The 27,677-nt window shown below is 34.4% G+C and overlaps 1 protein-coding gene across 1 annotated transcript; it reads right to left on the bottom strand.

Moving 5' to 3' along the window:
• Window positions 1-20: 20 nt before the first annotated feature.
• On the bottom strand, window positions 21-15,225 carry NIPSNAP3A (nipsnap homolog 3A). The gene is made up of 6 exons (XM_003761862.4): window positions 15,020-15,225; window positions 7,122-7,332; window positions 4,992-5,150; window positions 2,646-2,795; window positions 510-596; window positions 21-176 (listed from the first exon to the last, which is right to left on the bottom strand). Exons 1-6 carry the CDS (start codon window positions 15,125-15,127, stop codon window positions 100-102), a joined length of 792 nt encoding a protein of 263 aa, XP_003761910.1. The 5' UTR covers window positions 15,128-15,225; the 3' UTR covers window positions 21-99.
• Between the last annotated feature and the right edge of the window lie 12,452 nt (window positions 15,226-27,677).

Raw genomic sequence — 27,677 nt, 5'->3', positions numbered from 1 at the left:
AGAAAAATAAATCTTTCAAATGTAAAGAACTTTTTTTTTTTTTTATTAGAAACTGTTGGTAGAATGCAGACAGAAGTATCTTTATATTTCTGCAGAAAATTACTTTAGAGGTGAAAATGGTAGTGGAATGAGAAGCATATTTTCCTGAGATTCCAGGTGGCTGCAACTCTCCCGAACTGTGGGGAAAATCCAATATGTTAGATTAAATCAATACAACATTTACATCTATAAAGCATTTTTATGGCCCTTAACTTCATTTAATTCTTACAACTCTGAAAACAATATCTTACCTTTTTAATTAATGAATGAAGAAACTAAGACTTCTAACTAGAGTTGCACAGTTTAGGACTTGAATTCAGGTCTTTGGAATCTAAATTTCCAAGTCTTTTCACTATCAATGATTCCTCTAACATTAATTTAAAGTTATATTTTAAACTTTTACTTCTGGCTTAACATGTTTTGGACTCCAAATAATTCATTCCAAACAAGGCCCTAGACCCCCAGCTCACCAGCTGCTACCACTCGGGCATCTTCATGGGCTCTGTGCCTTCCAGCTGCACGATTGTCTGGTGTATCAGTCCACCAAAGAACATGAACTGTGGAAACCAAACCAGAACATTTTATTATTGCAAGTAAAAAGACAAATTCAAGTGAATCAACACACTGAGTTTTGTTCTTTAACACACTTTTCCAGTAAGAAAATACCAGACAGAAGAGAAAATTAAAAAGCACCTCTGATTTAAAAATGATACAGAGAGCATGGAACATGGCTTCTAAAACCATGATTACATTTATTTATTTTTTAGGCTTTAAATTTAAAATTTAAATTATAACTAATTTTCTTAAAAATCAAAATATAATATATATTTTTTAAATTGAGTTTTTTAGACTTAAAAAAAAAATGACATTTAGTACAGGACAATAAAGACCAGGTTTACCAGCAATTCATCTATAAAAGATGTAGAGGTTTTAGTTACTTCATCCAGTCAACATTGTGATGTAGCTGCCCAAAAAATTAATCCAATTTAAAGCATCCAAATCAATGAAGTAATAAATCCTAATTTATTCCACCCTATTAAGCTCTTAGTTATAATACTGTTTTCACTTCTGCACAAATTCTAATTTACTCTACACTGTTAAGCTCTTAGTAACAATACAGTTTTCACTTCTGCACGCCATACATCCTGAGAGAGAATTTGTAGGATGTCTAGAAGAAGGTAGCTAGGAAGAAGAGTTGAAAGATTGGAAATGCTTAGTCTGGAAAAGATAAGACTTCTTGAAAAATATAATAGGATCTTTATTTAAAGCAGGGGTGTGGTATGATACATTTGAAATATTTTATATATATGTTGTTTTCCTTTAGAATGTGATCTCGAGATTCTATTTGTACTCCCAGCCCTTAGCATACTGCATCACATATATTAAGAACTTAATAAATATATTTTTCATTCATTCATTCCTTGTGGCTTCCAGAACACTTGGGTGGAAGATATAAGAGGACAAATTTTGGGTCAACACAAAGGACTCTACAATAGGCAAGGGTTTCAACAATAAAATGGAATTCTTAGTGGAACAATGAGTATCTCTATGTATTCAGAACATTTCCAGTGACCATCCATCAGAGCTATTTTAGGTAAGATTTTTTTTTTTTAACTTGGTGTGAAGCTAACATCAGATAATCTATAGGAGGCAATTGTGTTCCTCAATGGAAAGAGCACTGGGCCTGGAGTCAAGAAGACCTGAATTCAAATTCACCCTCAAATCCTTACTAGCTATTAACCGTGGATAAAATGGTCAACTTTTATCTGCCTCAGTTTCCTTAACTCCAAAGATTTTATAATGATGGGAAAATAGGTATATGAGATATTTCTTCAATTATCTTTAAAAAATAAAATCATCTTTTTTTTTTTTTTTTGAAGCAACCATTTGCTGTCCTCCTCTTTCAGTTATCTTGAAAATCAGAATTCAGTGCCTTCCAAATTAAGTTCCTTCTTGCACAGAATTTCTCTATCTAGCTGCTCTTCTCATTTTTATTTTTCTTGATCCTCTTGCTACTTCTTGTGTAGCAATGCCATTTTTTTAAAGAATCCACATAAGCTAGTTCCCCTGTCACTGATGGACAAAGTAATTTCTTATATAGAGTTTACACATCATTTACATTTTTTCATCCTTTTGTTGTACTTGCCCTGTTTTTAAATGTTCTTAGAATGATTTGTTTTTCTCCATTTAGACTAATTAGTAAACAAAAAATAACTTTGGCCAGATATATAAAGGTAGTAGAGAATAATAATAGCAGCAAATCATTTCTATTGTCCTTTAAGACTCAAAAAGAACTTTTCAGATATCTCATTTGACTCTCCCAACAACCCTGTGATATGGGTGCTGTTTTATCCTTATTTTACAGAAGAAAAAACTGAGGCTGAGAGAAGTCAAGTGACTTGCTCAGGAGCATACAACTAGCAAATAATTTGGAGTTAGTTCCTGTCTCCCAAGTATAATTTTATGCCCATTCTGCCATCTAGCTGCTTTGAAAAATGAAAATTATCCTAAGGAAAAACGGAAAGAAAAAAATCTAGGTCATATAATTTGGATAGCCTTCTTGCAAAGAGAATATTTTCTGTTTCAGAAACAGAGTCTAAGTGTACCTCTATTCAGTGTTCCATATTCTGTGTGAAAAACTCCAATCAGTTTTGAATAGCCTACTTGGATATGGGTATTCACTGCTCTTTGAAAGTCTTCACCCCACAGAGCCGGTCCTCCAGGCTTCATGTGAAAGGTAACAAGTTCATAGAACCCTAGAGAAGAAAAAAATGTAAAATTAATCAGAGTTGCAAAATGAATATAAGCAATTTCCAGTCACGTTCATTTTGGTTCAAGTACAGCTAAATATTGGGCAGCTAGATGGCACAGTAGACACACTGCTGGTGCTGGAGTACTAAGGACCCAAGTTCAAATCCAGTCTCAGACATCAGCTGTGTAACCTTAGGCAAGTCACTTAACTGTTTGCCTCGGTTTCCTCATTGGTAAAATAAGCTGGAAAAAAAAAATGGCAAATCACTCTAGAATCTTTTCCAAGAAAACTCCAATTGAGGTCATGAAGAGTTGGATATGACTATGACTCTAGTACTTTTCTTTTAAATAACAAATGAGTTTTGATCTGCTTTGGTAAAGGGCCTTTCTATACCAAGTTCTTCATTCTGAAGAAGAAAAATCACAGATTCTTCTTATATTGTGTGTATATATACAAGGGATACCTATAACGTGTATGATGTTTATGTGCAGGGAAAAAAGTTAGTTCTGAAAATGTCTAAACTTTACCATTCCCAATGGCTTCTTGTGGGAATTTACAAGGGTATAGATGTTTCAATATACTTATTAGAAACATTTCCTTTCTTTCTCTTTCCAAATTTTCAATGGAAACATATGTATATTTTCTTTCTATGTATTTTAATTTAACAGGTTACTATTAACAGGCATAGCAGTCAGGCAATAGATTTTAAGTGACTTCTATATTTTTATCATTCTAGACCTGTAGAGTACAGCTTATTTATTGTTTATTTTTCAGCATGTCTATGAGTGAAAAGGATCTTTCCTCTCTTTACTAGAGAATTAAAACCATTTCTCTTAGGCAATTGTAGAGAGAGAAGAAAAAGGAATCCTGGGTAAAGAGTTAGAATGAAAGAGAAGGAGCCAGTGGAGATATTGTTGAAGAGTCATTAGTTTAATACATGGAAAACCATGATTTGAAATTACAACAGAGCCAAGATATATCTGGATAATACTGGGTATTTAAGGATTAGAAAAGGACCATGAAAAAAAACCTCTCAGTAATATAAAAAGAATGAGAGTGGAGCAGCAGGTAAATAAGATTATAAGTTCATCTGTAATTTAATACACTTGGATCCTGGTCCAGGTTTGGCCATTCACTAGCTGTGTGATCCTAGTTAAGTTATTTGAAATTTCTGGACCTCATTTCCACATTTGTAAAATGAAGGTGTTGGACAAGTTAATTTCTACGATCATTACCTGCTCTAAAATTATATAGATTACATAAAAACCATTTCAGAAAAGAATTTGGAATGAAGAACATAACTTAAATTTTCTTTAAAAAAATACATATTAAATTTATCTTAAAATATATTTTTAATAATAGCTTTTAATTTTCAAAATACATGCAAAGATACTTTTCAACATTCACCCTTGCAAAACTTTCTATAACTTTAATTTTCAATAGGTTTTTTTTTGAAAAATTAAGTTTACATTAAAAATGATAGGTTAAAAAAAGTTATACTTTCTATTCCAACCTTGTCTTAAAAAGTGGACAGGTAATTATTTCTTTAAATCAGCAAGAAGGGAATGTTACTGGATACGTTCACAGATCTTTAGAGAAAGTTTTCATATGAACTGAGAAATAAGAAAGAGGAAGAAAGTTAGACCAGAATAAAAAATACCTGACTTCCCAGTGATGATCTGCTTCATATATTTAATCTTAATGAATACAGACTACTAAGATTAGTGGTATTAAAATCTGTACACAAATATGCTTATATTCAGAAGTTAATGTTAGTGCATTGATTCACATGTTTACTTTTATATTTTAACTTTCAAATCCTTAAGAAACTTTCCTTAAGATATTATTTCTTTAAAAAAGAAAAAATATTTCTTTTTTTTTCCTCACCAAAACTTGACTTGTCACCCTTTTCTAACTTTGGAAACATGACTGAAAATTAAGACTATGATTCATGAATCTCAAGACAACCTTCCCCCACATGGCCTTTGGAAAACACGGTAATACTTAATTTTTTTCTCCCCAGATAAGCAGAAAAAGGACCAACTGGTTGGCTTTTCAATAATCATCATCCATTCCTATAGAAGTTAAATAACTGCTCTCAGTTTTTTGAACATGATACTTGTAGAAAAGTTTTGATGCCTTAAAAATCTTAATAATGAATCTGCTTCAGAAACAGTTCCAGTGACTGAGAAGAATTTACCTTCTTTAGGAGGCTTTTCTATTTTGCACCATGGTACTAGATAAGTTATTTCATTCTTTTGTTGGACCATAAGTGGTAGGTTTGGAGAAATATATTTTTCTTGCCATTCTTCATCCTTGGCTAAGGCTTCCCGAACTCTAGCTCGATGAGCAAAATCATCTGTAAGAAGAGAAATGTTAAAGACATTGAAGTTACAAAGTTCTCAGTTTCATTATAAGGGTTGAACTAAAGGTCAACAGCATTTTGAATAAAAAATAGTACAAATAAAATAATAACAAATCTTATTTCTGAAAAATATGCTTTCTTTGCTTTTCTCTTTGATACAATCAGTGAATCAATGGTTTTCTAGTATACTTCCTGCTCTTTTGTCTACTGGATAAATTAAATATACATTTTACTTATTAGAACCATAAGAATCTCAAATGGATAAATAAATGTTCAAAAGAGAGTGATGTGAAAAAGAAAAGTGAAATAATAGACAGGATATTGGATTTTTTAAAAAACTGATTTCTAGTGAGGAAGACCTGAGTTCAGAAGAATGAATGAATAAATACATGAATAAAATATTTATCAAACTCTTATTATGTGTTATCCCATCAGGGACACAAAAGTAAGATAATCTCAACTCTGAAGAAGTTCACAATCTATTGGACAATATCTATGGATGGTTTCAGCTTCCAATAAGATGGAAAGGTTCTTAGGGGGCATCATTGGTAAAACAGATGATGATGATGCCTTTTCTTTAATATCATTTATACAGATAAAATCCTATCAGTTTCTGATGTCAAACCTTTAACTACAGAAAGGACTTTGGTGGCAAGAACTTTCTTTTTTGAATTGTTAATACCTGTAGCTGCCATGCCTTCAGAGGCAGTTGCCAGACTGAATCCCTACCAGGATTGCTTTCCAAGATGAGACCTGGGGGCACAGGGCTGGAAGCATTACTTTTTCCAAGGCTTTTGGGTCCAAAGTTCTGGACTGTCTCCACCAAAGTCTTAGGGGAGATGATGGTCAAGATGGTGGTGGGGGTTCCACTTGCAAATCAAGTCAGATCTTTATTACAATACTTATTTAACATCTAAGAAGTGAGCTTTAATTTTTCATCTAGCAATTATACCATACCAACATATAGATGATAAATACTGCTATAATCTTATGTTAGGAGGAATGTCTGCCAGTATCCCTGCCATGTGGGCTATACCTTAAAAAAGTATTAAAACTTGAGACTTGATTGGCGCAGAGGATTAAAGGCTTGGGTCACTGATACAGTTTTTTAGTTTCCAGAGTACAAAATAGCCAGTGCTTTAGTTCTAGCTCTGCTTTCAGAAGGCTTCTGACTCAAGACCAGCAACCTGACCAACACTGGCACAGGAAAGCAATGTTCACTTGGAATAAAGGTTATATTCTTGTTGAATATCCTTCAGAAGTGGACCCTGAACATCCTTCCTCTGATCTAGCTAAGAAAATCCTTTTTTGGTTAACTGCTAAATATTTCATGCAATATTTCATTTTGGTCCAATCTTGAGTCTGAAGTATTGAATTGGCCTGCTACAAACCTATGACCTACACAAAGAATGTTCATATTGCAGACTACTTGCATGTCTCCAGAATCACTTCCTTTTACTAATGAATGGAAAATATATCTCTTCATTCAGAACATTCCCTTGTCTGGTTTCCTTTTCATCCTATTCCCTTCTACCTCTCATGATGCTCTGGAAGAAACTATCCTCAATTTGTTATGTCAAAGCTGGGCAAGTGACTTAAAGATTTTATTAACTTATTTTTGAGTTATTGGCACTAATTATTTGCATAGAAGCAAAAAAGGGTTTAAAAACTCACTACGTAGCATTTTATAAACGAAGAATCCAAATTCTAGAAAGAAAAAGTATCATAATAAACCTAATACTTTCTTTAAACACAGAATAAATGAATGTACAATGTAGAATTTAAAAGTATAATTGCTGTCAATATTTCTGAAACCAACTTACACAATATTTTATATCTTTTTTGTAATCCCTTTTCTCCAATAATTCATAAATCAATTCAATATTGAACATATTTATTTTTTTGCTTAACAATTCTATTTAACAAATATATATACAGATACATTTAAAATGGCATGACACATACCATATTTCCAAATATGAACGACTTTATTCATCACATTTCCAAATTCTTGTCTCCAATATCCAATTAGTTCAGAATAATTCGTACGAAGGTGAATATGCTTTTTAGTGTTTTCCAGGAATTCATTCATCTTTGCTGGTTGTATGGTATAAGTACGAAACTCATAGAATGTCCTATCATATTGTCTGGGACCTGTAGCAAAAGATGCACATACCTGAAGAAAAAATAAAGGAAATTAAATTACATCAGAAATAAAACTTATATTTTGTCAAATTAGAGACAAAATACTAAATGTGAATTTTACTAGGAAATGAATTCACTACATCCAGGTTTATGTACATCTCTTGGCAGTTACAAACATTTTGTTTAAATTATGGTTTCTTTAGATGACTACATTTTGTTAGAGAGTATCTTGAATTTGGTAAGCATACTCCAGAACTTGTTACTTTCTTCCAAGAAACTCACTTTTGGTCTATTTTTTTTCCTGTTTTCTTTTCTTGACTATATTACTTTACATAAGTCTCCCCATAATCCTTTTAATTCTTTATACATTGATTAATTCTTGTGGCATAATAATATAGCATTATATTTGCATACCCTAATTTTTATTAGTCAAAATCAAAAGATCTTTTGCATCTTTTTTGTTTTTGTCTTTTAGTAAGTACTATGAGGACTATTTTTGTTCACTAGGCCTTTCCCCCCTCTACTAACAACTTTCTAAGCATATTTTAAAAATATATATATATACATAATTTGAATAGTGTGATCACTTATTTAAAGGAAATGCATAATCTTGTAATTACAATGGTAAAATTCTCTATTACTTTCCAAAGAGATTGTATTGATTTTAAATTCAACAAAAATATATTTGTGTATCTAATTTGCCAAACTTATGCCAGGAGTAGGTTTTGTATTTTTGACTTTCCTAATTTGGTGTCAGGTAGGATCTCAGGATTATTTAGTATTTCTCTTATTATTTGAAAACTTTACATAAAGAATGTCTTTTAAAAAACTTAATAAATATTTTAGACTTAATATTTATTTTTCCCCAAGTGCATATAAAAACAATTTTAAACATTCCTTTTAAAAACTTTGAGTTCCAAATTCTCTTCCTCACTCTATCCCCACCCTCCTTATTGGAAAAGCAAGTAATTTAATGTTATACATGTGTAGTCATACAAAAATGTATTTTCATAGTGGTCATGTTGTGAAAGAAAATAGATTAAAAATACTCAAGAAAAATAATTTTTTAAAAGCATGTTTCAATCTGTATTCAAACATTATCAGTTCTTTCTCTGGGGATGGATAGCATTTTTCATAAGTTCTTCAGAGTTGTCTTGGATCACTGTAATGTTGAAAATAGTGAAGTCATTCACAGCTGATCATCTTATAATATTACTGTTACTTTGTACATAATACATGCTACTTTGCATCAGCTTAAGTCTTCCCAGGTTTTTTTGAGAGAATCCTGCTCATCATTCTATTGGGATTTTTATAAATTTTGTTTGAGAAATGAGGCCATTATAGAGTCTATTTTTTCTTTCCTTTTATCCTATCTTTCCTCAACAATATTTTGTTTATGACTACAACCTTCCCCAATCTGTCCTCCCTTCTATCATCCCTTTTTTTCTCTTATCTCCTTCCCCTCCTATTTGTTTTAATTTGCATTTCTCCAATCAATAGTGATTTGGGGTATTTATTCATATGGCTATAGATAAGTTTGATTACTTTACCTGAAAAATGTGTATATCTTTTGATCATTTCCCCTCTTACTTTTCTGTAGGTAAGATAGATTTCTATACCCAATGGAAGGTATATGTTATGATGAATAAGGTTCACTCCTCCTCATCTCCCTATCTTTCTTTCTTTCCACTGTAAAAGCTTTTTGTTGCCTCTTTTATATGATAACTTACCCCATTGTGTCTCCCTTTCCTTTTCTTCCAATATATTCCTCCCTTACCCCTTAATTTTATTTTTTTAGATATCAATCCTTCATATTCAATTTATACCAGTGCCTTCTTCTGTCTATATATACTTACTAACTGACCTAATAATGAGAAAATTCTTATGAGTTACAAGAATCCTCTTCCTATGTAGGAATGTAAACAATTTAACATTATTAAATCCCTTATGATTTCTCTTTCCTGTTTATTCTTTTATGCTTCTCTTGAATCTTCTATTTGAAAGTGAAATTTTCTAGTCAGCTCTGGTCTTTTCATCAAGAATGCTTGAACAAAGGATATAAACTGGCAATTTCAGATATTGAAATTAAAGCTATCTAGTCATTTAAAAATGCTTTAAATCACTATTAATTAGAAAAATGCAAATTAAAACAATTCTGAGGTACTACCTCCCACCTATTAGATTGGATAATGTGACAGGAAAAAAAAATAAATGTTGCAGGAAGTGTGGGAAAACCTGGACACTAATGCACCTGGTTGGTGAAGTTGTGAACTGATCCAATCATTTGGAAAAACAATTTGGAGCTATGTGAAAAATTCTATAAAATTGTGCATACTGTATGATTCAGCAAAATCCCTATGATCAGGGGGATCATAAAAAAAAAAGGGAAAGGACTCAAATGTACAAAAAATGTTTATGGCAGCTTTTTTTGTGGTGGCAAAGAATAATTGTAAATTGAGGGGATGTCCATTGATTGGGGATTGGCTGAACAAGTTGTAGTATATGACTGTAATGGGACACTACTGTTCTATAAGAAATGATGAGGAGGCAGAGTTAAGAAAAACCTAGAAAAACTTACATGAACTAAGCTGAATGCAGTGACTAGAACCAGGAAAACACTGTACACAGTAACATCAACATTGTGTGTGATCAACTATGAGGTATCTTTTCTCAGCAATACAATGATCTAAAACAATTCCAAAAGATTTGTGATGGAAAATGCTATCTACATGCAGAGAAAGAACTTTGGAGTCTAAATGCACATTGAAACATACTATTTTCACTTGAAAAAAATTTTTTTTCCTTCTTGTGGTTTTTCCCTCTTGTTCTGATTCTTCTTTTACAACATGATTAATATGGAATGTTTAATATGATGGTACATGTATAGCCTATATCATATTACCTGCTGGAAGGAGTTGGGGAAAGAAGGGATGAGAGGGAGAAAAATTTGGAACTCAAAATCTTACAAAAGTTAATGTTAAAATTGTCTTTACATACAAATGGAAAAAAATAAAATACTGTTAAGATTTTTAAAAGGGAATTCTTTTAAGTCCTCTATATCATGGAATTTCCATTTTTTCCTTTTGAGAATTATATTAAATTTTTGATTTTTGGTTATAATCCTAGCTGCTTTGTCCTCTAAAATATCATATTTCAAGCCCTCCAATCCTTGAATCTAGAAGCTGCTAAATCTTGTGTTATCCTGTGGTTCCACAAAACTTAAATTGTTTCTTTCTGGCTTCATGCAATATTTTCTCCTTGGCCTGGGAGTTGTGGAATTTGGCTATAGCATTCCTGGGAATTTTCATTTTAGGATCTCCTTCAGAAGATGATTGGTGTGTTCTTTCAATTTCTATTTTATTCTCTAGTTCTAGAATATTAAGACAATTTTCCTTGATAATTTCTTGAAAGATGATGTCTAGGCTCTTTTTTTTAAAAAAAATAATGGCTTTCAGATACTCCTGTAATTCCTAAATTATCTCTCCTGAATCTATTTTCCAGGTCATTTATTTTTCCAATGAGAAAGTTCCTACTTTTCATTCTTTTTGTTTGTTGTTTTCTCATAATAATATTAGTTTCCATTTGCTCAATCATAATTTTTAAGAATTTATTTTCTTCAGTGAGCTTCTGTTTGGCTAATACTATTTTTTAAGGAGTATTTTCCTTCAATGAATTTTTGGGCCTCTCTTCCCACTTGGCTAATTCTGCTTTTCAATGCATTCTCCTCATTGATTTTTGTACCTCTTTAAAAAAATATTATTTCACCTATTTTTTTTTAGGTGCTATTTTCATCAGTATCTTTTGTTTCTCCCTTATCAAGCTGTTGACTCAGTTTCCAGATTTTCTTACATCCTCCACGCTGGAAGCAGAGTTCCATTTTAACAAAGAGTTAAAAGTCAAGAAATGAATTGGGAAAATGTGCAAACAATGGGGAAAAAATTCTGATTATAGAAAATTTCTGTGATAACAAGGGAGATTAAAACATATACTCAGAAGAAGATAAAGTTAAAAGCTTCTACATCAAAAGCCAAGAAAAGTATTAATTACTCAAAGGCCATGGAAGAGCTCAAAAGAATTTTGAAAATTAGGTAAGAGAGGTAGAGGAAAAATTGGGAAGAGAAATGAGAGTGAAGCAAGAAAATCATGAAAACTGAGTCAAGAACTTGACAAAACTGTTCCTGAATGGACTGTGCAAATACAATTAAAAAACAATACTAACTAAATCAATTTATATATTTAGTGGTATGGCAATGTAGGTGCCATGTTCAGCACTGGCACATAGTAGGCCTTAATATATGTTTATTGACTATTAAATGGCAGGAAATAAGAGGATATCTATTTTATCATTTTATGATTTTTAATTTACTTTGGAAGGAAGAAAGAAGTAGCAAGGTATAGTAAAGGGTTCTGGGAACATCATTAAATGCCTTGGGGCACTTTCCTCAGCCGTAAAATAGAGCAATCAGACAAGATAATCTTTAGGACACTTTCCAGCTTTTGTAACTATATTTTTAGAGCATCAAGTCAAATGGGGCTTTAAAGATCATCTTGCCTAATTCCCTGACATTATCATGAATTTCTCCTACAAAATTCTGAATAAGTGGTCAGCTGGTCCCTGAATCTCTCTAAATTTTAACTATGATCTATTAAATCAGGAGAGCAGCCATGCAAATTAGCATGTTTATTTTTATAGGATTCATTCAAAACAAATGGTACAAATAAAATGATTGCTAAAAATGACAACAATGGGCTTAATAGAAATTTAGTGAGTGTTGCCCATACAGCTTTACTATTTTATGGTGTCTATGAAATTGTGCTTACTTCAACACAAACATTTATTCATGGCATTTAGGGGCAGTAATAAGAGGTGGGAATGATTAGGAAATGGCAAAGGAATAAGGCTTTTGGGGAGGGAGGGGCTAATTACTAGAATTAATTCCATATATAGATAATTTACAGATTAAGGAAAGGGAGATCAACTTTAGCTTTGAACTTTACAGATAAGGAAAGGGAGCCAAAAGGGGTGAAGTGGTGTGTACAAGATTACAAAAGAATGAAACTGGAAGTCAAATCCAGGTTCTACTCCAAATTCAGTGTTTTTTCATTAAATTATATCAATACCCTCAAGCTCAAGAGGTATCTCAAGATACACACACTAAATGTTTTGTCATTTGATGATGAGACTAAATAGATGGTGGACTAGGTTGTCACAAGGTGAACTTTTTTGGTCACAATAGCTCAGTAGATCTGACTACACTGGACTTCGTAAAGTACACTTTTTTTTTTTAATACAAAATTATCTTCCAGGCTTGATAATTCATGAGTTAAAATCTACAATAATTTTTCTGAGGTAGTGTCATAATTTGAGGTAGTCTCTGAAATGGAAAGAACCCTGAACTCGTGGTCCAGAAATCTGGATTTGATACCTAGCTCATGACACAACTGTGTGACTTGTGAACTGGGGCAAGTCACTTTAAAAAATCTATTTATTCATTCATTTGTTTGTTTTGGAAGTCACTTTTAATCTCTTCATTGCATTTCCTCAAGCCAAGACAACAAGCATTTATATGACCTGTTTACTATGTGTCAGGCACTATGCTAACTAAATTCTAGTTATATAAAGAAAGGCAAAAACAGCCTTGGTTTTCAAAGAGCTCTACAACTAACTACAAAACAAGACGTATACTGGCAAACTGGAGGTAATTTCAAAGGGAAGGTGCTAATACCATTGAGGGATATAATAATCCAACCTTACTTTCTATAGCTGTTGTGAGGAAAGCACTTTGCAAACCTCAAAAAACACAACGTAAATGTACATCATTATTGCTATTATTAAGCACCCATTTTACAAACATGAAAGGCTCTGTACACTCAGAAAAAACCCAACTTCAAATATTTCAATAATTTCAAAGCAAAATTTCAAACTAAGAGGTCATATTAGAATAAAAAGGATACTGGATTTGGGGTTGTAAAAACCAAATGTTGGATTTCCCTCTGGTTCTCAGGTCATTTTCTTGTAAAATAAACAGAGTAGACTTAAGATCTGTAAGATCTATTCCTTCTGATATATTCTAGGAGTCAGCAAAATGTAATAAAAAAAAACAAAACCCACCATATTCTTTGTCCATAAGACCTGATTTTGAGTAATGTAGTTGAGTTCTGTAATGAGTTGAGTAATGTAATGAGTTCTGTAATGTAGTTGAGTAATGTAATGAGTTCTGTAATTTTCGTTATATATGTAATTCTGGGGAAGCCATTTCATTTTTTCTGAGTTAACTGCAAAAGGAGGATAAACTCCTTTTGGACCAGATGATCTTTTTAAGGTCTCACATTCTGAATTCTTTATATTTATTCTTCCACTACACTCTGATGCTGATACCTCACTGTGCTGTGGAAGTAACTGATGTCTCAAGGGCTATGCATGCCTTGGCATAATTCTGTCAAGAAGATTGTACTGGAAAGTAAAAATGCTTTGAATATGGGTGAGCCCAGCAACCAGCTATATGCTGAATTTGGGCAAGTTTGGAGTTCTCACGAGATGGCAGTCTATGAGGTGATTAATTTGACAACTCTTAATAGCCGATTGCATTTTAAGGTTTGTAGCACTTTGTATACGATCTCAATGGAGCTTCACTACAGCCCTATGAGTTAAGCCGTTAAACCCTATTGTTATCTCCATTTGCAGATGAATTAAAAGGGGTTTTGAGAAGTTAATTAAGTGACTTGCCCCAAAAAGTCTGAAGTAGAGTTGTGTCCTCTTGACTTCAAGTCCAAATCTCTTTCCATTTCGCCAAGCTACAGGATAGTTTGGAAACTACGCCATAACTATCTTATCTTCCTCCCACGGAAGTATCTATAAATGGAAGAATTACTGAATTAAGTTTAATTCATATCCTGGGCAAATTGAGATCCTGCTCTAACATTAAAAGCTGAAAAGGAAAGGAAGAACCTATGACTTTGGCACCTTGCACATAGTAGCTTTATAATAAACCTGTTGAATTGAATCTCAGGATTAAAAGATTTTTAAAAAAAAGTATTTCATCCGGTAATGTCCGCCTACACACAAGGCAGCTATGCTGTCACAAACAATTTAAAGAACAAAAGTATCATATAAACTGAGTTGTAGCAATAATTAGTGATGATAGCCAGCACTCACATAGCATTTAAAAATTTGCAAAGTGCTTTACGAAAATTCTTATTTAATCCTCCAAGGAACCCTGTGAGGTGAGTGCTATTATTATTCCCGTTTTACAATAGAGGAACCTGATTGAGACAAAGGTTAAATAACTTGCTCAGGGTTACACAGTTCCCTGACTCGGGTACACCACTTGCATAATGCCAAATTCGTGTGTGTAGGGGAAGGAGGGGAAAGAAGGCGTTTCTTTTTTCACATCGAGCTTTTACTTTCTCCACTGCCCTGCCTTTCCCAAACTTTTTAGTCCAAAAAGCCGGAGACCCACGATAGCGGTCCAGGAGGCCCCGTGCTGTGGCGAGTCCCCAGGCTTGCTCCCGCTGTCTCCGCCGGGGTTCGGTATGCAGGAGGCGTACCTTCCTTACCCAGCGAAGGGAACCAGAGAGGCTCCGCAGCGCGCGGGTCCTCGCGCCTCCACCACCCGCTCCCTCCAGCCTCCGCTTTCTCCCACTGATCCGCCCTACCCTCACCCAGGAGCCGGGGAGGAGGTTGGGGGAGGATAAGGGGGCTTTGTGCCCACTTCTACCTGGCGCGGACCCCACGACGCGGGAGTGACCAGAGTCCACCAGTGCCTTCGGAAGTGGAACATGGTCCTGCGGAGTCCGGGAAAGGCGTGTCCGAAGGCTGAAGGCATGTCCTCTCCTCTCAGGTCAATGTTAGAACTGTCGTCCTGGGGAGGGGCTTCCTCTTCCGGACTCTCCCCCTCGAGGTTTTTTTTTCCCTTTCTCTCCTCTTTCCTGGAAAACGCTAAGGCAGCCGAGAGGGGGAAAAACACCCCGACCCCAAAGCAGGCGCGAAGCCTCGGGCTGGAATGGAAGAGAATGGTTGCTTGGAGCTGGCCGGGAGCTGAGCAGCACCGGGGAAGTGTCAGGCTCTGCCTGTGCTCTATGCTCTTCCTTAAAGCCCCAAAGAAAACTCTGGTCTGTCATTTCTGTGATGACACTCCCGGAGTTTGTTGTCATCGTTGGAATACTTTTATTTTGTAATGCGTTTTATACTGATCCTCGGTTATATTTTAGCCCTCTAGAATGTAAGCTTCATGAGGGCAGAGCTATCATGCCCAAAGCTCTGTTCTACTGCATCATCTAGCTGCCTGTTTCGAGATGTTAAAGATTGCTTATTTTTTGTTAATTTAAAAATTTTAAATATTGGTAAATGGTTTTTATTTTGAGTGTGTGTGTGTGTGTGTGCACATACACATATATACATTATAGATAATTGGGGGAGACACGGATTCTGTGGTTTTGTTAGCCAGAATATAACTCAAGTGTGAGAGATATGCTTAATAAAGACGAACATTTGGGAAAAGTGGATGGAGAACATTAACTCTTCTACTCGCCTATCCTGCCTGGGAATTTGAGCTCTTCCGCAGGCAGTTATCTATAACAGGAGGATTTGACTTTACCTGGCTTTTGTCAGTTGGCTTCATTTATCAGTAATTAATTCATTCATTTGCCACCAGCTTCGCTGGTAGGTTTTTGACTCCCCCAATATCATCACGTCCTCCTCACCCATATCCTTGACAAACTTACTGTGAGCAAACTTCATCTTGGATATTGCTTCAAATGTGGTTTTATATGTGTTGTAATAATCGGAAGTATTGTATTTTAAGAAACTGGAAACTTCCAAGGTTGCCTATAGAGGAAATTTTATTTGGAATTATTTAGCTAACACTAATTCAAAAATTTTGAAATTATTTGTTGTTATTAAGGTTTATCATGATAAGGTTAAAACCTATGAAGCATTTAATTGGGCATGCTTTTGAAAGGGAAGAATATTTGCTTACTTTATGAAAAAGACAATGTAAGAGGGAGAAAAATCACTACTACAGTAGCATCACTACTGCGAGTTGTTACTTTTCTTGTGTGGGGGGCTGGAGGATGGAGCAAAAAAACCCTCCCAACCTCCTTTTTCAGAAGGTTTATCTCTATTTGCTACAAGCTGCTTCTCTTGGTTTTAACTCCATTATCATCATTGCTCTCCTAACCCTTTTCTTATTTGTATCTCTATCACTTGCTGCATTGCCTGGAACAGAGTAGTATTTATACTTAGTATAATATATTTAGTATTTATTGTCTTATACACGTACACTATATTGCATCATGTGGTAGCTATGACTAAAGACCTATATCAGTTTGCTTTTTGAGAAATACTTTTTAGATACTATATCAAATTTACTGATCTTTAAAGTGGGGGAACATGGCTGACCCAAAGGGGTAGGAGATAAATGAATCCAAGAGTGAGAAAATGGATTGAATCTCAGCATTTTGGTGATGCTCATTAATGGAGCTTGTTTTCAAAAGATCCACACTTAACCTTGATCCATCATTCCCAAACTCCCCCAATTTACCACCTTTTAAATCGTATAAGTTTTCAACTAGTCACCTTCTACACCAGTTGTCTGCCAGGCATTTAAAACCTTTACTACTGGCTTTGGGCACCTCTTCCCCTCGCCCCTTCCCCCCAGAACACTCACTTTTTATCCACCACTGTTTGCAATTCAGTTTTCTAAGGGAAGCAACCAAACTTTTCCTCCCTATTGGCTCTGCTCAGGCATTTTACAGAGCAGGATTACAAATAAATTTATACAAGATTTTTCTCCCTCTTACATTGTCTTTTTCATAAAGTAAGCAAATATTCTTCCCTTTCAAAAGCATGCCCAATTAAATGCTTCGTAGGTTTTAACCTTATCATGATAAACCTTAATAACAACAAATAATTTCAAAAATTTTGAATTAGTGTTAGCTAAATAATTCCAAATAAAATTTCCTCTATAGGCAACCTTGGAAGTTTCCAGTTTCTTAAAATACAATACTTCCAATTATTACAACACATGATCAACAAGGCTGATAAAATACTTAGTAGTTTTTTTCACCCCCTTTTTAATAGTTCAGTTCATAATCTAACAACATTCAGATTAAAAGAGAAGCTCCTTTCCTAACAGCATGTTTGACAAATTACTTATCAAATTTGACAATGTCATAAACATCATGCATTTGAAACGTGAAACAAACCCATTACCAAACAAGTGACCTCAATTCAGTTTAATGCATTTCCAAATTACTTACTCAGAAAATCATTTATCCTATCACACCTGGCTTTAATATAGCCGAACAAATTTAGGTGGAACTTCCTTAACATAAAATATTTGTAATCTATTTACAAATTTTCTCTTTCTAGAAAGTTAGGTGTGAAGGTAGTTCTTTTCACCTCTGTAGCTCTAAGATTTAATCATTATGAAAGTTTTATCACCAGTAGAACTAAAACAAACTTATAATCGTGTCAAATAATGAATCTGAAACACAAATCAATAAACCCACCATTATAATCCTAATGAAATACTCCAAATGCTAATCTTTAGACAACTCTTTAACAACTGAGTTTATAATAACAGAATTCAAATTGCAAGAGAAGTTATTTTTCTGTTTGTATTACTGTTGGGGTTAATTATCAAATGATGGTGGTTTATGATGTGGGGTTCAGCACCAAATAATGTGGTTCGAGGATCAAAATGATGTGGGTGATGTATATGATATAGACACCACATGATGGCAGGCACCAAAGCTGGGGTTCTGTCATGTGAAGAATTCACAATGGTCATTCTCTTTGGCAAAAGCTAAATTTATTTAGGGAAGAGGTTACAGACAAAATGAAGGAATATAATAGACACCAGGAATGGTAAATATGAAATAGAGTGGGAGAGCATATGAAAAATAAGTTCCTCACTGGAACTCACAATTACCCAATAGAAAGGGAGCATCCCATGAGGTTGAGGCATGTGATTAGCTGGGAGTTTAAATCCTGAAAGGAATTTAGCACCTTAAAGATTTAGTTAGCGTTAGAGAGAGAAGTTGAGGTTAGAAACATAATGGAGTTAGGGAGATACCATGTAGCCTGGGGAGGGAAGGTTAAAGAGAAAGACACCACAAGGCAGAGTGATGTGGCCGACTAACCCAAAGAAAGGCAGCAGCCAGGGGATGGTCCATAAGTAGATTTTATAGGGAAAAGTTAACCTCAGGGGTGAGACTAGCATTTCTGACAGGCCATGGCAAGGTGAGACTGCTCAAGATCTCTACAGAGGGTGGGTCCCTGCAGTTTGACTTGTATTTCAGACTGAATAACTTCCCTAAAGGGTGGGACTCTAGAGCTAAACTGATCTGTTATCAGAGTCTTCTTGCTTGCCTCAAGGATTAATTTTTATCAATTTCTCTGCTGACCACATCTAACATTGAAGACCTCATCTATGGGGGTGTGGACCATCCATCTTTTTTTCCCAGAGTTCAGTCTAAGAAAAGCAAAATAGGCTGTATCCATAGCTTTAGTTATGGATACAGTTAGAATTGAGCTCAAGGTGGACCCAGGCAGCCGAAGTTATAAAGACAAAAATCACAAGGGGTGGATATAACCATATTGTGGTCTTTATCCCAAAATTATTATCTTTGCGCCAGGTTGTTTTTCAGAATCGGGAGTTAATATGAATCAGCCTGAGTTGGTTATCAGGCACAGCAGGGGATTGAACGAGATGAGATGAGATCTTGCAAGACAGTTGTAAAAATTAAGTAAGGCTTCCATCTATTTCAGAGTTGGAGTAGGCCTGAAGGACTTTAGGCATCAAGTCAAGGCATACTTAAGTCCCCTCCCTGCTATCCCCTAAGGGCATACTTAAGTCCCCTAGTTATCCTCCTATGACATCAGTGCCTTTCTGTTTAGGTCAAATATGGGCAACTATGTACTTATTGGTCAAGTTCAATTTCTTGGGTAGTTCCCACGTTTAAAATGTAAGATCCTCAGCCAATAAGGATGAGGGTCAGTGGTGGGAGGGGGTATTTGCGTTAGGGATAAAAAGCGTTGACCCTGCCCCCTATGGTGCTTCCTCCCTTCGATTGTCTGCTCGATGGGTGGGACGCCCGATTCTCCAGAAGGTATAATAAACTTTGCTTTGCTTCTAGATATTTCTCCAGCTTTTTATTAAATGCTGTCTGAACCACACAGGATGTTCTGGGTTCATTATGATAATACTGCAAGGAACTTCTGATAATACCCAACTAAGAATGCTCGGTTTTATCTGATTCCCAAGGCAGTCTGGCCTCTTCTGGATGGTGAGGGAGCTTGAGCAAATCAAGGTGATTAGTAGTCACTACCCATTTCATTTTCACGGGTGATACCCCAAAGTATACTAAGATTATGGGCCAGTGGTGCCAGTTATCTCAATTAAGGGGGAAAGGTTTTATTACCCTGCAAGAGTGGGCTAATTGTTGCTTTTTTTTTTTTTTCTTAAGCAAAAAAAAAGGTGTTAGCAATTGTATGGATGGGATCAACTGAGTGAAGATCTCTCAGGAATATGACCTAGAAATTTTGCAATAATAAGTTTAGCTATAGCTAAAAAGCTGCAGTTGTTCCATAGTCTTGGATGAATATTCTCCTTCCTCCCCCTCCCCCCACCTTAATTAGAATTTAAGTACTTCTTTTAAAGGCAATGATGGCTTTGGGAATTCAGGTAACAATTCTCTCATCCAAGAAAATCTGCTTGTATAACAGTTCTCTAGGGAAATTTAAATTAAGAGTTTGTTATTTACTAATATTCTTTTGTTTCTGGGATAGATGTCCGTGTTTAGAGAGTAAACTTGGAACTTGGACTCCCCCAGACTACGGGAGAAAAGATCAGGTGGCAGTGGGGGTTTCTGGTCTATTTAATCTTGTGTTTTGCAGTACTTTCACTCCTCTACTGACACCTTGTCTGTAATAAGATCGTAATAAATCCCTTTTTAAGGGTTACTGTTCCACAGAGTTATTAATAAGGGGGAAGACTCCATTAAAGGGAATTATGCCAGCTAAACCTAAAAAGGGATTTAGCACCCAGAGAGAGATAGCAAATTAGTGAGATAGAATTAAGTCCTTTTATAGAGCAAATAGAGCCTGGGAGGTGGGATGTAGAGTGGGCATCTTATCATTGCTTTCTGATTGGATACAGTAATGGTGGAATTATAATGGTTTTGTCAAAGCAAAGAATTCAGCTAAGAATCAGGCTTCAACCAAAGGTGTGAGACGTTAAGATCCACTTAAAGAATAAAAATACTGAAAATAAGATCAAAAGGTCAAGATAATGAGTGCTTTACCCTCCCTAAGTCTGCAGTTTAGGCTGTGAAATTCAAACTTTTTTCCATAATGATACTCCCAGCTATCTTGCTGAACTATCAAAGCTCTGGGGTTCAATCCTTATCATTACCAAATTTTGTACTTTGTGCTTAATTTTATATTGATACATACATGTATTTTTAAATAAATATAAAGCTGTACCAATTTAGTTTCATAACTTATATTAACTGAAAGCATGATGGACTAAGCCATTTCTATCAAAATTCCTTAGTCTATGACGGAGGACTGATTTTTGGCTCGGGCAAAAAGCCCTAAGAAGTTTGATCTGATACTAACTGGGCATAGTCCATCAAAGTCCATGAGACTTTTCCCTGAAACAATTAAATAATTTTCAATTTGCATTGTTCAGGGAAACACTTAAGGTGTAAGATCATTTTAAGTAGTCTTTGTTATATCAACCTCACAGAAAGCCTATAACCCAAGAGAATAAAAGAAAGAATTCACTTTTCTAATCCATATTTTTAATACCATGAATTATCATATTTATGTAAGACATTATTTTCATACAGTTAACAAATTGGTAAATTGACCTTGGTTTAAGACTATACAACTAGGAGAGGGTTCTGGGTGTTGTACCAAAGTTCCCTTTTATTGTTGTGACCAAGTTTCTCCAATTGTCCTATTTAGTTATTCTGCCTCAGGTTATAACCTTTCCCTCTTAATGTTTGATGAGATAAAGGTCTACCTCAGTTGCTCTGCCCCAAAATCACAGGCTATAATCATTCCCTCTTAAATGGTTGATGAGATGAAGGTTTTATACCTTTAGGTTATAGACATTCCTTTTTAATGTTTGACAGGATAAAGGTTTATCCATTTTAGATGTCATTAGAATATCAGTAACCTCCTTCCATTATATCATCCTAGGGTTATCCCCACCATTAGGTTATCCCCCACCTAGGTACTTCCCCCATTATGCCACTGTTCTTGTTATAACTATAAAAAAGCTGGCTGTCCCAATACTCGGGGCTGGACTCTTTGAGATGTTAGTCTCATCCAGCCCTAGGACCAAGATCCATCTGGTCCCAGTATCTCTCTCAATTTAATAAACTATTGAATTGGTCTCTAACCTCTGTTTTGCTCAGTTTCTTTGGCATTACATTTGAAGATGGTGGAGTATGTCAGAAAATTCCAAGCTTTTCAGATTTTTTCCCACAAACCAGACAAAACTGCTTCAGAGTGAACATAAAGTTGTTGTTTGTCCTTTGTTCTTGAAGAGAAGCATGACGTCAGGCACATGATTTCATGACATGCAAGTGAACTGGATTTAAGTGAGAGAGGGCTGTGTAAGATCACCCACCCTACTTTCCCCTCCAGAGCCCTGGATGCAACTGGCCTTTTTAAAACTAAGGTCTTCCTTCAACAGGTCTCAGTTTAATTATGGCAGTACCCCCTCAGTGGTTAAGGCTAGGTAGAATTGAGACAAAGAATTTCTTTCATCTTGTCAAAAAAAAAAAAACAACCCAAAAGCAAAAAATCCCAAACCTCTAAATAAATAAACAAATAAATCCTGAGGAGAAGATTCTCAGGGTTTTTTGTTAAAGTGGAATGATTGCTATTCATAGTTAATCTTATTCAATCAGGATCCAAACAGTAACCAAACTGAGGTTGGCCTAAGATGTAATCGTGACCAATTCATGAGAATCAGAGTGGAGTAGTTAAAAACAGTAGTTTAAAAAAAAGGGGGGGAGGGGGCAGAGCATTGGTCCTCCTGAGACCTGGAGAAAATCTGAAGAAAGATACAGGATTGGAAGTTTGGTCCCAATACCGTATGAACACCTTTAGTTTAGTTCCACTGAAACAAGGGAGGAGCCCTGGGTTTACCCTGAGTTTAGCTGATTTCTAATGTAGCCTCAGCCCCAGCCATAGGAACTTTCACTTCCCAAACTTTGTGGAGAATTGGGTGTCTGAGTCGGAAAGATTGAGAGAACTTCAACTAATTAGGAATGCCTAGGAGCAGCCCTGGATGAGAAGGAACCAGCATATGCCTCATGAGTGCTGAAGTAGTGGGACAGAAATACTGCTGGCTGGAGAGGAAAGTTCTTGGTTTCTGGGAAGAACTGAAAAAGAACTTGAGGCCAGAGGCATCATTGTCCCCTCATCCTAGGACTAGGGGTGATTACACCAACAAACTCTTATTTTAAAAAAAAAAAATCAGATAAAGGAAAAAGAACCTAGAAAGTTACTATGGCATTATAGAAGACTGGGGTTCATCTTTAAAGGAGGGTACTGGAATTTAAAAAAAAGCCTCTCCTACTCAGAGAGTAACATTAAATAGTAATATTAAAATTTCCCAAGAAGAATTCATAGAAAAACTCAAAAAAGACTTTAAAAATCAAATGAGAGAGATTGAGAAAAGATTTAAAAAAAAGAAAAAATGAGCAATCCAAGAAAAATAAGATTATGAAAAGAAAGTCAACCAACTAGGAAAGGAAATCAAGTCTTAAGGTAGAGAATGACTATTTGAAAAATTAAAATTGGGCAAGGGAAGCCCAATGAAGTCAAATAAAACAAAATATAAAGAATGAAAAAATAGAAGAGAATGAGATATCGGAAAAACAACAGATCTGGAGAAAAGATCAAGAAGAGAAAACATAATAATTGAACCATCTGAAAGCTATGATTAAAAAAAATCTGGATACAATAATACAAGAAATAATTAAAGAGAATTGTCTTGAAGTGAAGGGAAAGTAGAAGTGGGAAAAAAAATCTATTGATGACCTCTTGAAAGAGATCCTTAAGAGGAAAATCTACTGGAATAACATATTTTTAAATTCCAAAGAGATCAAAGAGAAAATTTTATAAGCAAAGAAAACAACAACAACAATAAAAACAATTCAAATATTCTCGAATTACAATTGGAATCACATAAGACTTCTCAGTGGCTACAAGAAAAGACCATTTTAGAATACTATACATTGAAAATCAAAAGAACTTGGATTGTGACTGAAAATATATCCAGTAAAATTAATCATAATCTTGACTGGAAGAAAAAAAAGGGGTGGGGGCAGATATTCAATGAATTGCCAGACTTTCAGGATTTTGTTGCCAAAAAAACCCCCAAAAAACCAAACCTGAATTTATTAGAAAAATTTACATAAATACCAAGAGAAACATCAGGTAAATATCAAACATTATTTTCAAGAGACTCAATGAAAGACAAATTGTTTATGTTTTATATGTGGAAATGTAATCCACATGTTTAGGATTGTCACTAATAAGTAGGTAGCTCAAAAGAAAATTTAGGGTAGATATGAGTATGATATGATTCTAAAAAGCAAAATCTTGTAGGAAAAGATAAAAATAATAATTATGTTATATGAATGAGATATGAGAGCAAGAATGGACACAGAAGAATTTGATGGAGGAGAGCTGGTAGTTCTGGAATCCTACTCACATCAAGAAAAGGTTAAAGAGAAAACAATATAGACAAATCTAGAACGGTATAAAATTCTTTTATATTTATTAATAAATAAGAGGGGGAAGGAATAGAATAGTAAGATAGGGAGACTTTAGAAGGGTGTGTAGATTGATGGGTATAACACAATGTGTAAATAAACAGGAAAGTGATAAAAAGGAAAGAGAAGAATAGAGGGAGAGATTAAGGAAAAAATCCTTGTCAAAGTTGGTGGTGGGGGGTGGGGGTGGGGATGGAGTTAAGTAATAGCAAGGCAAGGTAGTCAGAAGTAAAGTAGAAAAGTCAGCAGGGATAGGAAACAAGAGATGCACATACACATAATAATAATGACCAGGATTAGAAATAATTAGGGAAATAATTAGAAATAATTAGGGGGAAAAAAGCAGGGAAAAAATTAGAGGAAAAAACTTTTTAGACAAAGTTAAAATCAAAATACATTCAAACAGAGAGGAAAAAAAATAGGGAAATGACATGTTAATATTGTAGTCATGTTAATATTGTTTTAGATTATTCAAAACAGCTAGATAGTATAAGGCTGGAATATTACTGTGGCATAAGAAATGGCTTGGTTGATTTAGAAAAATGGAAAAATTTGGCCATAAGAAAGATGATATTATCCATCTTCAGAGAAAACAGAGGTCAAACAAATGTAATACAACCTTACATAGATGTATATGAATGTGTATGCATATATATAAATGTACATGCATATGTGTGTGTATGTACACAAATAAATATATCTATGCTTAACTGTAACCTACTTGGGAGAAATGGAGAAAGAAAAGGGAAAAAAAGAATAAAGTAAAAAGTGCACAGCAGCGAACAAAAGAAAATTAACAGAGAAGCAAAGAAAAGATAGCTATGAATACAAAGTGTTCTATTATTATACAGACTTTGTTGAAATGGAAATTTATTGTTACCTATTTTGATTCCTTTCATGTTTTGCTATGCATAACAACATCCCTCTCCCTCCCCCCCCCCATTTTGTATTTAAGTTTTAACAAAACAAATACATTTTTAAAAAAAGACCACACAGCTAACAAATTTCCTGATCCATACATTTCCGCAACATTTTGTCTTAATGCCAAATAATAACATTTGATTAATTGTAACTGTCCCTTAAAATGAAGCCAGAATTAATCCAATCACATCTGGATCTATATTCCCAAAATATATCATATGGAATGCCCAAGTAATAATTTCATTTATTCTGATGTTGAGTGAAGTGAGCAGAACCAGGAGAGCAGGGTACAAAGTCAGGTTATGTAATGATCAACTCTGATAGATTTAGTTGTTCTCAGCAATGTGGTGATCTAAGATAATTCTAATATTCTTGCGATGGAAAATGCCATCCTCACCAAGAGAGAGAACTATGGAGACTGAATATGGATGGAAGCATACTATTTTCATGTTTTGTTTTGTTTTTGTTGTTGTTGTTGTTGTTGATTGTTTTGTTTTTTCCTTCTCATGGTTTTCTTATTTTGTTCTGAACTTTCTTTTATAACTTGACTAATAGGGAAATATGGTTAAAGTAATTGTACATGTGTAACCTAAAACAGATTGCTTGCTGTCTTGGAAGAGAGAGGTAAGGAAGGAAGGGAGAAAAAATTTGGGAACTCAAAATCTTACAGAAATGAATGTTGAATATTTAACATGTATAGGACTGTTTGCCATCTGGGGGAAGGAATGGAGGGAGGGAAGAGAAAAGTCGGAACAGAAGTGAGTGCAAGGTATAATGTTGTAAAAAATTACCCAGGCATGGACTCTGTCAAAAGAAAGTTATAATTATTTTTAAAAAAATGAATGTTGAAAACTTTCTTTACATATAATTGGAAAAATAAAATACTATTAAGAAAAAAGATTTAATATAACAATAATTTAAATTATTATTTATAAAACCCATTTATTTCAAGCACTTAATATTGTAAAATCTAGTATTTTTCAACTAATCCCTTGTCAGAATTTAGGCACAATTCCCTATTTTAGTCTCTAATCTATCATAATTATTGTAATAGGGGAGCAAATTATCCTACTGGGGAGTGCTCTTAAAACCCAAGTACTGATTTAGTTTCAGGATGTATTTTGAATAAATCAAATCTGGGTTTTACAGTTTCTAATGGCAACATGTAAAACCTCAAACATTTCTGTTAGAACTCTTAAGATTGAGTTTGGGAACTTCTAAGTGCATATCATAAAGAATAACTGTACAAAATTTCTCATATCCTTTTTTCTTTCAATGAAATCAGAAAACTTCTTTAAACTTTTCTCAACGCGATTAAACTTTCTTAATCTGTCTCTCTCTTTCTCTCCTTCCCTTCTCTTCTCCTTCCCTCTCCTCCTTTTCCCCTGCCTCCTTAGCCTCCCTTTCTTATTTCCTTGATATCCTCCTAACTTGCACAAATCTTATATTCTTCACATTTCAGCTATATCTCAGAATGCATGTACTCCACTCAATTTCTCTTTAAAATTTTAGTACATTTTAAAAAAGCAAATCCTATGATTTACTAAAATCTTACTTTTCTAGTTGTATGGTTAATTTCAACTGAAATGATCTTTTTTCACAAATTTAGACATTATTGAGGTAATGGGCATGTGTTGCAATTTCCTCTGGAAAGAATTTAGGCTCAGACTGTCTCCAACACAAGCAAAGACATTTATTTGTGCTAACAGGCCTGTGGACTCTTCTCTTAAAGGAAACAGCAGTCCAACCTGGGTGAAAGGGGTTTATAAGATAAAAATCTAGGTCTGGCTGATGAAAAAAAAAAAAAAAAAAAAAAAAAGGAAACATGACTGTCGTGTTGTGGTCAAAAATATATCCAGCAAAAAATATAATGCCCAGCATATCTAGTTATAATCCTGAAAAAAAAAAAAGGATGCTCAACATTTTGGGCTTTCAGAATTTTGTTACAAAAAGATGGGAAAATAATAGAAAAAAATGACATATAAGAGTCATGGGAAATATCAGGTAAACATCAAAGATTAATTTCAAATGATTTAAAAAGGACAAATTGCTTTATATGTGAAAATGTAAACCATATGTCTAAGATTGTCATTAGTAAGTGGGTAGTTCAAAAGAGCTGAGTATGATATGATTTTAAAAAGCAAAACCATGTGAAAAAGGTAAAAACTGTAATTGTATTACATGAATAAAGTGTGAGAGCAAGAATCAACAAGAAAATTAGATGGAGGAAGAGGACTTAAAGTTCTAGAATTCTACTCACATCAAGATTGAGTTAAAGAGGAAATAATATATAAAGATCTAGAAAGGTATAAAAGTCCTCTAAATTTATTAATAAATAAGAGGGGAAGGGGGTCTATAGAAGGTTGTGTAGATGAACAGGAAGGGGATAAAAAGGGAGGGAAAGGATGGTAGGAGAGGATAATGGAGAGATCCTTGAAAGGGATAAGAGTAACAGCAAGGTAAGGTAATGGGTAGAAGTAAAGTCAGCAGGGATAAGAAATAAGAGATACACATATACATGACAATGATCAGGCGTAGAATTTATTAAAAAAAAAAAGCAAGGGTAGTAATCATTGATCTCACACAAAATTAAAGCTAAAATAGCTTTAATCAAAAGAGAAAAAATAGGGAAACGACACTGTAGATCAACCA

This window comes from Sarcophilus harrisii, chromosome 1, assembly GCF_902635505.1.
Source record: "Sarcophilus harrisii chromosome 1, mSarHar1.11, whole genome shotgun sequence".
NCBI lineage: Eukaryota > Metazoa > Chordata > Mammalia > Dasyuromorphia > Dasyuridae > Sarcophilus > Sarcophilus harrisii.
Note: the sequence above shows the minus strand (reverse complement) of the source record. Positions and strands in the feature narration are given on the sequence as shown.